Source organism: Cotesia glomerata, linkage group LG5 (assembly GCF_020080835.1).
Source record: "Cotesia glomerata isolate CgM1 linkage group LG5, MPM_Cglom_v2.3, whole genome shotgun sequence".
Taxonomy (NCBI): Eukaryota; Metazoa; Arthropoda; class Insecta; order Hymenoptera; family Braconidae; genus Cotesia; species Cotesia glomerata.
The window spans coordinates 12,027,631-12,040,100 of record NC_058162.1 but is presented as its reverse complement, the minus strand read 5'-3'; the positions used below and the strand labels follow the sequence as shown (position 1 = coordinate 12,040,100).

At 33.4% G+C, this 12,470-nt stretch overlaps 1 protein-coding gene across 1 annotated transcript; it reads right to left on the bottom strand.

Moving 5' to 3' along the window:
• Positions 1-3,308: 3,308 nt before the first annotated feature.
• On the bottom strand, positions 3,309-4,528 carry LOC123265489. Its single transcript, XM_044729276.1, has 3 exons — positions 4,354-4,528; positions 3,799-4,276; positions 3,309-3,429 (listed from the first exon to the last, which is right to left on the bottom strand). Exons 1-3 carry the CDS (start codon positions 4,526-4,528, stop codon positions 3,426-3,428), a joined length of 657 nt encoding a protein of 218 aa, XP_044585211.1. The 3' UTR covers positions 3,309-3,425.
• Between the last annotated feature and the right edge of the window lie 7,942 nt (positions 4,529-12,470).

Here is a 12,470-nt window from a genome sequence, read left to right as displayed (position 1 = left end):
CACCTCACCACCTACCACCTCACTCACCTCACTCACCTCCACCACCTCACTCACTCACCCCACTCACCTCACCTCATTTACCACTCACCCCACTCACTCACTCCACCCACTCACCCCACTCACCTCCCACCTCACCTCACTCACCTCCACCTCACCTCACTCACCTCCACCTCACTCACTCCCACCCCACTCACTCACCTCCACCCACCTCACCTCACTCACCCACCTCACCCCACCTCACTCCACTTCACTCCACCTCACTCCACTCACTCACTCACCCCACTCCACCTCACTCACTCCACTCACCTCCACTCACCTCACTCACCTCACCTCACTCCACTCCACCTCACTCCACCCCACTCACTCACCCCACTCACTTTCACCCCACCTCACCCCACCTCACCTCACTCACTCACCTCACTCACCCACTCACTCACCTCACCACCTCACTCACTCACCTCACTCCACCTCACCTCCACTCACCTCACCTCACTCCACCTCACCTCACCTCACCCCACCCCACTTCACTCCACCTCCACCTCACCTCACTCACTCACTCCACCCCACTCACTCACCTCACCTCACTCACTCACCTCACCTCACTCACTCCCACTTCACCCCACCTCCACTCCACTCCACCTCACCTCACCTCACCCCACTTCACCTCACTCACCTCACCCCACTCACTCACCTCCACTCACCCCACCTCACCCACCTCACCTCCACTCACCTCACCTCACCCCACTCACTCACCCCACCACCTCACCCCACTCACTCCACTCACCCACTCACTCACTTCACTCACCTCCACTCACCTCACCTCACTCCACCTCACTCACCTCACTCCACTCCCACTTCACCTCACTCACTCACTCACTCCCCACTTCACCTCACTCCACTCCACTCACTCACCACTCCACCCACTCACTCACTCCACTTCACCTACCCCACTCCACTCACCCCACCTCCACTCACTCACCTCACTCCACTTCACCCACCACCCACTTCACCTCACCACCCACCTCCACTCACCTCACCACTCACCTCACCTCACTCACTCACCTCACCTCACCCCACCTCACTCACTCACTCCACCATCTCCACCTCACTCACTCACCACTCACTCACTCCACCTCACTCACTCCACCTCACTCCCACTCACCCACCTCACCTCACTCACTCACCTCACTCCACCCACCTCCACCTCACCCCACTCACTCACTCCACTCACCTCCACTCTCACTCCACCTCACTCCACTCCCACCTCACTCCACTCCACCTCACTCACACTCACCCCACTCACTCCACCTCCACCTCACTCCACCTCACTCACCTCACCTTCACTCACTCCACTTCACTCCACCTCACCCCACTCACCTCACTCACTCCACTTCACTCACTCACTCACTCCACCTCACTTCACTCACTTCCACTTCACTCCACTCACTCACCCACCTCACCTCACCCCACTCACTCACTCACTCACTCCCCTCCTCACTCACTCACTCCCCACTCCACTCACCTCCACCTCACTCACTTCACCACTCACCTCACTCACCCCACCCCACCTCACCCCACTCCACTCCCACTCCACCTCACTCACCTCCACCTCACTCACCACCTCACCTCACTCCCACCTCCACCTCACCCCACTCACTCACTCCACCTCACTCCACTCCACTCACTCACCTCACTCCACCTCACCTCACCTCCACTCACCTACCTCACCCACCTCACTCCACTTCACTCCACTCACTCACTCACCTCCACTCACTCACCTCACTCACTCCTCACCTCACTCCACTCACCCCACTTCACTCACCTCACTCCACTCACTCACTTCACCACTTCTACTTCACTCACTCACTCTTCACTTACTTACTCTACTCTTCACTTCACTCACTCCTTCACCTACTCTACTTACTTACTCACTTCACTCACTTACTCTCATTTCACTTACTTCACTTCACTTTACTTACTTACTTACTTACTTACTTACTTACTTACTTACTTACTTACTTACTTACTTACTGCAGTTCAGTTACAGACTGCATTCAAAAGTTATTAAATAGATAGTAGTTTGCGATGAAAAATTGTCAACAAAATCAAAGTATCCTTCTTACTTTAAGAAAAAAGATTTAAAGCTTTAATATCATTTAAACTTTAATGTCTGGAGCAAATCAGAGGACTATTTTAAACTAATAACGCATTTTTAACTAGGAACTGAATAAGTTATACCAAGCTTTAGAAAAAACAAAAGCAAGTCTCAAATAATCTTAACTTCATTCGACTGACGTAAACTTAAAGTTTTCTGTTCTCGAAAAGAAGCGAACCAATTTCATCCAAACATCACATAGTTTTATGCAAAAAGTCGTATTTTTCAGACATTGTTGTGTTAATTTTGACTAATTCAAAAGATGGTGAGCCTTACAATTTTAATACTTATGATACAAAACTGTTCTTGTTGCTTATAGCCATGCCCGAGTCGAAATTTAGAGCCCATTTAGAACCTTCTAAAGTCAGATCTATTTCGGACTTAGGGGCTCAAACTAGAGCTTGTTTCCATGTTTAAGTAGATCCGGTTTTGGTCCCACAAGCGCTACAAATTTGCGTTTTCAGCGCTTTAGGGTTCAAAATCGGACCTGATAAAAATAAAAATTAGATCCGATTTTGAACCCCTGAGTCCTCTTTTATTGTTATCTTTTTATTAATTAATTTTAATTCCCGTTGCCACGACTGGCCCATGCCTGGTTACCAGGACTGTGCCCGAGTTAATTTTCAAGTCTGCCTCATGTTATTTGATAAGAAATAATAAAAAAATTAATATTTATGTATGTGATAAAATTTAGAAAAAAAATGCTTCGCTCTTCGATAGATAATTAAATTATCTATCGAAGAGCAAAGCGCTTTTTTGGAAAATTTTCATTTATTTATGCCTAAAATGCGTTTTAAGATTCCGTTTGTTGTACAAGTATGACAGAGATACTTTTGTCTGTCCAATAGAGGGCGAGAGAAAGAAAAAATTTAAACCCTTCTTAAACCTAACTTTCGCTAATCATAGAAATAAAGTGAAAATCGCATCCGTCCTATCCGAGATTCGAATCTGAGCCGCGCGCTTGCTAGACCGATACCTAACTCCTACACTATAAGACCGATGAGCTGCTGAACATCTCATCATTCTCATAAGTTAAGGGGTTAGGGGTAGTCAGAGACACGAAAAAATGAGAATTTTCAGTATTTTTTTTTTGCTATTAAATCATATTATTTTACAAAAGTAGTAATATGGCATTATTATACAATGTTTTGACTTGAAGTTTCGAAAATTTAAAAAAAAAAAAAAATTTAATTTCCAAAGTTATAGCTGTCTGTGTTGACCCAGTTCCAAAAAAAGGTCCTTGCGGTGACAATCATAAGTCCTTGGAGATTCATCTAAAATCAATCGGATGAAAAAAATTAGTTTTATAAATAGATAATCCTGGGCCTGATCGAGGGATTTTTTTTTTTTTTTCAAAAATTAACAAAATGGCGGCCTCAGGAAATTTTTGTCTAGATTTTTGGGAAAAAATCAACAGTTAATTGGTCTTAAAAAAATCGAAATTTTTGAAAAAAAAAAAAAAATCCTTCGATCAGGCCCGAGTTTATTATGTATTCTAAAAACTGTATAAATTTTATTAAAATCTACTGAGCGGTTTTCGAGTTACAGTTGTCACCAGTTCAAAAAACATAGTTTTGAGAAAAACGCGTTTAAAGTTTCACACTAGATTCACGTACAGAAATACGAATTATTAAATTACTTACATCGATTCATCTATTCCTGGATCATATAATAGTTCTTCAGCCATTGTGGAAGTTTCCAAAACATCAATTTGCTGTTGCCTACGAAGCATTCTGCCTTCCCGAGTGTTGTCGTTGGCGCGCTGATCTGCCACTTTCACACGTGCAGCATCCAATTTTTCAGCATACCGATGGGAATTAGACCCACAATTAAGTCCTAGGGTATCCATAATCATTAATAATGAATTTTTACCTTCATTAAATATACAAGTAGCTATGTATGCAGCAATTTGTACGATAGTAGAACTAGTATTCACGGTTTTTGGGCATATTTTCCACACTAGTTGGTTGAAGCTCTCATTATTATTCTGATTGAATTCACCTACACATCTTGAAAGTAAATTATCATTACTGAGATCGTCGTAAATCGGTTTAATAGCTTTTAAAACATCAGGAGGTAAGGGAGAATAATCTTGAGTATAAGTATCAAGCTCTCCACTTGCTTAGCGCGCTGGTAAGAGCACCAAGAATCTTCGCCTTTGGGACACATATCATGATACGGATTTTCATCAGTCGAACCGTAGTGGTAAAAAGTTGCCATAATAGCAGATTTCATATCTTCAATAGAATCGCAATGACGACGTATTGATAAACCATAGTACACAGTTAATTTGTCTATTACTTTTCCTGTAAGCCTACCTCTACCACCAAGACCTTTTTGTTTAGTTTTCAGAGTACGCAGTCGAGTCCCCATTCGCTTCTGAACATGGCCTATACATTCCTTTTTATTTATGGTTGTATTTTTGTAAGGATCTGCTTTTATAATTCCAGAATAGGATGACAATAGAACCCTAAAAGGGGGTTTCTTGAAGCTGCCGCTAGCTATCTGCTCCCGAGCGCTTTTAAGTACCCGAGCTCTCTTTGTTATTTGTCGAATAACTCAAAAACTAATTATCGGATCGACTTGAAATTTTCAGAGAATATTTTTAAGATATTACACATAACGAAAATGCAAAAAAAAATAATTGATTTTTTGAAAATTCTGACTACCCCTAACCCCTTAATTCCGACTACCCCTTAATCTATATAATGATGAAGTGTGACGGTTTAATATTTATATAATTTATGTTATTTAATATTGTGTTTTGATGAAAATTAATTATTTTTTACACATGGTTATTAATTTAAAAAAAATACAAAAGTCAAGTCCTTATATTACTCTAGACTTTATACATCATTCTGTGGATTTTCAATATTTCATTTTAAATTTTAATATTTAAGGAAATCCAAGTACCCTGCTAGTGTAAAGAACGTCTAAAAAAAAATAATGCGTAGAAATACTTTTGTTATGCATCTTAAAATTAATTTTTAAATTAATTAATAACATTTTTGAGGAAATTTCCGAAAAATTTACGCATTAAATAATTATTAACATTTAATAATTATTTAATTGACTAAAAAAAATATAGCACTCTCAATTACCGGTAAACACTTGAAAACACCGCAACTAGGGATGGGCGATATACATCGATGTTTCGACTATCGATGTTTTTTCCGGGAAACGTCGATTTTTTTAGTCGATTTTTTTTGGAATCGAAACATCGATGGTCGATGTAGAATAATGAACCATCGACATCGAAATAAATTTCTACTAGAAATTATTTAGCGCGCGCTAAAAATTAAAAAAAAATCTGAAAATACCAAAAAAAAATCGTAAAAATTACAGTTATAAATATGGGAAAAAAAATCTATTAAACACAATTGTTAATGACTTGCAAGTGCATTTTCATAGCTGGAATATGATCTTAGAATTCAAAAATAACGAAATAACGATATTTTGGAATTTCAAACTGTCGTTCGATTGTATTGAATTTTTTTAATCTTTAAATGACCTACATAATGTTTAATAGATTTTTTTCTCTTATTTATAACTTTAATTTTCCCGATTTTTTTGGTTTTTGAGATTTTTTTGAATTTTAATCATACTCAATTTGAATCCAAAAAATTTTTATATTCTGATAATTTCCATTTTTCATGATTTATTGTCAATTTTTTTAGTTTTTTGTTATTTTTTCAAATTTTGACGGCTCAACGGGCTAATTAACGTTCAAATTCAGATTCAGTGAATTGAAATATATAAAAATCATGCTTGATCTAGGTCCGCAAAATTTTATTCATCGCTGTGGCTGCAATTTTTCGAAATTTTTTGCCTTATTTAGGGTTTTTTTGATTTTAGTGAAAATTTTGAGGGTGTACGGGCAATAATAATTAAAATAATTAAAAATTTTTTCTTTTTACACCAAATTTGGTTATAAGTATAATTTTTTCGAATTTTCGCGCGCATTTTCAACATCGATGTCTACAATCGATGTTTCGATGTTTTTGTCAAAACATCGATGGTTCGATGGTGAAAAATTTCGAAAATCGATAGTCCGATGTCGATTTTTTTTGCTAACATCGCTCACCCCTAACCGCAACAGTTCCCTAACCTTGAAATTTATTTGTTTGTAAACATGTCTCAGATAAACCAGCATAATTTGCGGGCGCATTTTGGAAAATTTTCTACACGTTTTATTAAAACTACTAAAAAAAGAACATACGGGGAACTATATAATAAATCTAAAGTTCACTAATAAAATTCGAAGGATTGGGGTTGAAGAATAGTTGAAATAAGTACACTTGCCAAAGAATTGTGGTGTTTTAAACGTGACATTCCCTTATCTCTTAAAAATATTCAGAGTGAAAAACAGTTTGGTTTATCAAATATTTTTTGCATTAAATTGCGTACAAATGTATATTTTTTTTTATAAAGAAATATATAATTTTATTCATGTAATCCTGTTAATTAAATTATATTCCTTACTCATCGATTAAATGATTTCCAACTTTTAATTGTAAGGGCCAGTTTTTTAATCCAAGATAAAATTTTATCCAAGATAAAAGTACTGCGAATATAATAATAAAGTTAAATAATTCAGCACAGTGATATTGCATACGAGTAGTTCTCCCTGAATCAGTCACTTATTTTTAATTAAAATAAATAAACATTAGCCGCATGTCACAGAAATATTAATCTCCAACTGTGACAACTTGCTGATTGTAAATAAATAAAATAATAATTAGGAATATGGATGACCCTGAAGGCCATCCCTGCAACTTCCTGCTAATTCCATATCTAAGCGCTTGAAATTGCACTTGTAACGTTATCGAGCTCTTCGAGCTTCAAATTACAATTTATGTGTTATTTTGAGCTTTCCGAGCTCAGAGCGGTCGCTGTTCTATGCTTTTGAACTCTTCGAGCTCATATCTTGCGTTTGACATATCTATTATTAATCTATAATTATGTTAATTAATTTAAAATAATTTAAATGACACAATAAGAGGTTATTATTATTTTTATGATATATTTATTGTTTATTTAAACAAATGACCAAATTCATGGAGAACTAACTGAGAGCAATATCACGTCGCTAAATTATTTACTTTTTTTTTTTTTTTATTATATTGACAGTACTTTTATCTCGGATAAAATTTTATCCCGGATTGAAAAACTGGCCCTAAGTATCTTTGTATTTTTAACTTACTTTATTAAAAAAAATATGTTTACTGTCTAACTAAAATGACTAAGATTTTATAGCATTTAAAATACCGCGGTTACTTATGCGCCGGGTAACTGCGCAAGTGGTGTTGCCAAGTCAAATACAAGAATTTAAAGAACGGAAGTTCCTTGTGATTTTTCATAAAAAATATAAAATATCTCCGTAAAACGTTCGGAAACCTACTTTTTTTATTGTTTTAATCGAAAGCTTATTAAATTTTCTATCAAATTCAATGAAAAAAAAATTTTTTTTAAATCGTTAATTGCATTAAATTCTTAACCAAATACACGGCTGGTGAAACCTCCATTTAACTACATGTAAAAATTACAATTTTCAAACTTAATTATTTCATTAAATATCCCGGAAACTTACTGTTTTTTAATTTTGTTATTGATTATTAGGCTATGTAGATTAAATTAAAAAATTTTCAGGAAGTTTTAAAAACTTGACTACTTCGCGTGGATCTCCTTAAAATTATCAATATTAAAAATTTAACTGTAAATTATTAAATTTTAATTTTTTTAAAGACCATATCAATTTTGACGATATGTAATTATTTTGGTTGAATAATAAATTTTTAATTTTAGCATTTGCTAACAAATATTCGTTAAACAATAAATTTTTACAACTTTAAAGAAATTCATTGTATTGAATCAAGACGAAAAATTCTTGAATCAAATAAAATTCACTTAAACCAATATAAATTTCTTAGTTTAAGAATTTTTCTCTTCAGATCAAGAAGAAAAATTTTTTCAGTTAATAAATTTAATTTTTTAATTATTGATGGAAATTTTAATCAAATAATTGATAGAAAAATCAATTTTTAATAAATATAATTTTCGTGTCATTTTGAATTCTCCGAGCTCAAAAATCTGATAGAAGTTTAATAAAACACTATTTTTTGAATTTTTAAACTGTAATAACTTTTGAATGAATGAACCGATTTCTATACGGTTGGCGGCATTCGATGCAGTTTTTGAAGCCTCACAAAGAATCTTTTAGTTTAAATTGATCGAACTAGGAATTTCGAAGTAATTCCGAAAAAATACTTTTTTTGGTTTTCTTTCGACAACGATAACTAACTAACGAATCAACTGATTTTGACCGGGCTGGCTGCGATCAACATGGTTTTTTTATGTTAAGAGCTTATTAGTTTTTAGAATCGATCGGTAAATCCGTTTAAACGTTATTCCAAAAGAACCAAATTTAAAAAAAATTTTTTTTGTAATTTTTTTGAGATTTATCAATTTTTTAATTTCGATAGACACAAAAAAATTAATACCATAAGCTTAGTAAAAAGCCAAAAAAGTAAGACAAGTTGAAAAACTCATATGATAAACATTTTCTGAAGGTGGCCCATTTTGCTCCACATTTTTAATTTTTTATTTTCAATAAACAGAACAAATTAATGTCAAATACTTGGCAAAGGACTAAAAAAAACGTAAAACCAGAGAAAAACGTTAAGGATTTCAACATTTTTGTCTTAATAGGTCCATTTTGCCCCCTCCCCCTTCTCTTACTTAATGATTAATTAACTTTAGATTTTCCATTGAATGGCCAAGGCTAAGTTATCCATTTACCTGACCCAAGCCTAGCACACCATTAAATAGCCAGAGCTAGATGATCCATGATGAGTCTTGATTCAAGTCTGGTTCACCAAAGGAACAGCCGAGATTCTTACTCCAAAAAATTAAATATCTCGATAGAAGTAAATTTTCATTAACATTTTTATTGATTAACATGTCAAATGGGAAGATCAAATAATATTGAATCATTTTTTTTTTCATTCAATATGTATAATTGCACGCTAAAATAATATAAAATGGGTATCAAATATTTTCGAGAAAAATTTTCTCAAGGTGAGAAAATTTTTTTCTCAGCTGAAGTAAGTGGCGCTGCTTCCCTAAAGTATCTAAAAATCTTGATCAAATACAAAAATTTATTGTAACAAGTATTTATGATAATTTGAATAAAGAAAAAATGGCTTCCACCAAGAATAGAATTTCAAGAATAATTTTTACTTCGGCCAATACAACTTCGGCCTTCCTTCAGGTACCCGAAAATTTTCTTGAGCCAAGAATTTTGTTCTCCAATCAAGAAATTTTTTATTTTTTATTTTTTATTTTTAGTTTTTAATTTTTAATTTTTTATATCATGAATAATTTAATTGTAGTTAATAAAAATTTATGAAGTGGCTAATATTGACGGACTTGAGGGTTCAAAATCGGACCTCTCGGTGAATGTTCGGGCCTGTGGGTTCAAAATCGGAGCTATGGGACTACAGGGCTCTTAGTCGGATCTATTTCGGACTGAAGGGTTCTATATAGGCTCTAAATTTTGACTCGGGCACAAACTTTTTTATAAACTGAGTTTAGATATTAATTAATTCTTTATAAAAACTTCTGAATACTAATTATTGTTTCCCTGATATTTTAATATTTTTAATAAATTTCAAAGCATTCAATAACGACGATTCAGGTGGTAGCCCAACATTTCTAGGTCGTAGAAAGCTATTCTGACGACAATAGAGTTTCTACAATTTTGATTGCGACAAGTTGGAAATTCCTGAAATTTAAATTAGAGAATACATTATAATAATTAAAAGAGAGCCCTTCCACAATTATTTTTGTAAGAACTGGTGGGAAGTCAAGGTTAGAGAATGATAAAAATAGAAAGACATTACTTTATTTTCACAAAGAATCTGTGGATGTGTTTCAAATAACTTTTAGACTGCTGTAAGATTAAGTTAAAAAACAAATCAGTTTTAATTGCAAAAAACTGCGTCGAATGCTATATATATGAATATACTAAGAAAAAAAAAATAATTACAAGAAAATTTTCTTGACACAAGAACATACCAATGTAATATGTGCTTGAGCCATAGCTACTAGCGTTTTATTTTGCGTATGTGTCGTGAGCAATATCGTGTCACGAGGAACCGACTCAAAAGTTGTCGAGATATCGAGAAAAGTTAGAGATATCTTTAACACATTACTTTGCTATATTTCAACGCATTTCTTGCACCAGAACCTTTGCAGCATGTGTTAGTGCATGGCTTGAAAAAAGATTGGATCAGATTTTAAGATTCAGTCAAATTTTTTATGTTCGCAAAATTGAATATCGCAAATTGCACACTAAAAAGAAATGAACTTGATTCAAAAGAGAAACTCTCGAATCAAGAAAATCATGGTGGAGAGTTTCATAGAGCAAAAAATTCTTAAACTAAGAAATTTTTATTGGTTGAAGCAAATTTTATTTGACTTAAGAATTTTTCGTCTTGACTCAAGACAAAAAATTCTTTTTAAAATTGGAAAAAAAATATTTTTATAAAAACTATACCAAATTATTTAGATCACCAAAGCTCCATGGAGTTTTAAAGAAATATAAATATTAGGGTGCTTCAAAAAAACTTTTTAATTTTGTTTTTTAGCTCTTACCCTCTCAAATGTTTCTATTTGATATAAAAAAAATCCTCACCAAACATGAGCTCTATAGCTTAACTCTAAGGGGTCGCTATTTTTATTTTAGTTTTCCATTTAATTAACATGGGAAAAATTCTTTTTTGTTTTAAATTGAATTTACGCAATTTTTTTTACAAAAAACGATTTTATATTCTTAAAGTAGTCTTTGAGTTTTACAAAACTCTAAGACAAAGTATGATTATCGCTACAAAAAGACTAGTTGGAGCCATTTAAAAATGAATAAATTTCGAAATTTAAAGAAATAGTTGGCAATTGGGTCATTCCATGTCGAATTTACAAATAGTTGGAATTGATCTCTTTCGATTTGGACAAATTTTGGTCAGAAGTTTTCGTTTATCATAAAACGAAGTTCTGCCAAAGGGAAAACAATAAAAAATTTTTTTTCAAAAGATATGCAAATTCAAAATTTTGCAATTTTTTTTTTGTAATATCTCGAACGCTATTGTAGATATAGGAACGGCCTTTTGTTTGTTTGAAAGGGGACACTTAGGGTTATTGAAAAAAAAGTATTTTGGAAAAAAATTGTCAAAAATGCCAAATTTGTCAAATTTTGAATTTTTGAAAATCATTAAAATGACGGTCGAAGTTAAAGTTTTAGCTCAATTTTTTTTGTATAATACATTGTACTCATCTTAAAAGATTTTGAAATTTTCAGGAGGGTGTTTTTTTTTTAAATATCAATTTTTGAATTTCAAAAAAAAATTTTTTTTCGGTTTTTGCAACTTTTAAATAAGGTAAAGTTATGCAGATACATAGTATTGTAATTTTGAGGATTAAAAATTAAATACATCACGTGGAAATACTGATTAATAAATTAATTTCAACTTTTTTTTTATTTTCCATGCGTTAAGGATGACTTTGAGATCATGTCCAAAAAATAAAAAAAATTTGAAATTCAAAAATTGATATTTAAAAAAAAACACCCTTCTAAAAATTTCAGAATCTTTTAAGATGAGTGCAATGTATTATATAACAAAAATTGAGCTAAAACTTTAACTTCGAGATATTACAAAAAAAAAATTGAAAAAATTACAAAATTTTGAATTTGCATATCTTTTGAAAAAAAATTTTTTATTGTTTTCCCTTTGGCAGAACTTCGTTTTATGATAAACGAAAACTTCTGACCAAAATTTGTCCAAATCGAAAGAGATCAATTCCAACTATTTGTAAATTTGACATGGAATGACCCAATTGCCAACTATTTCTTTAAATTTCGAAATTTATTCATTTTTAAATGGCTGTAACTAGTATTTTTGTAGCGATAATCATACTTTGTCTTAGAGTTTTGTAAAACTCAAAGACTATTTTAAGAATATAAAATCGTTTTTTGTAAAAAAAATTGCGTAAATTCAATTTAAAACAAAAAAGAATTTTTCCCATGTTAATTAAATGGAAAACTAAAATAAAAATAGCGACCCCTTAGAGTTGAGCTATAGGGCTCATGTTTGGTGAGGATTTTTTTTATATCAAATAGAAATATTTGAGAGGGTAAGAGTTAAAAAAAAAAATTAAAAAGTTTTTTTGAAGCACCCTAATAAATATTATATATCTACGAGCTCGAATAGTGCAAAAACGTATGAAAAACTCTATTTTTGGTATTGAAATGAACAGAAAT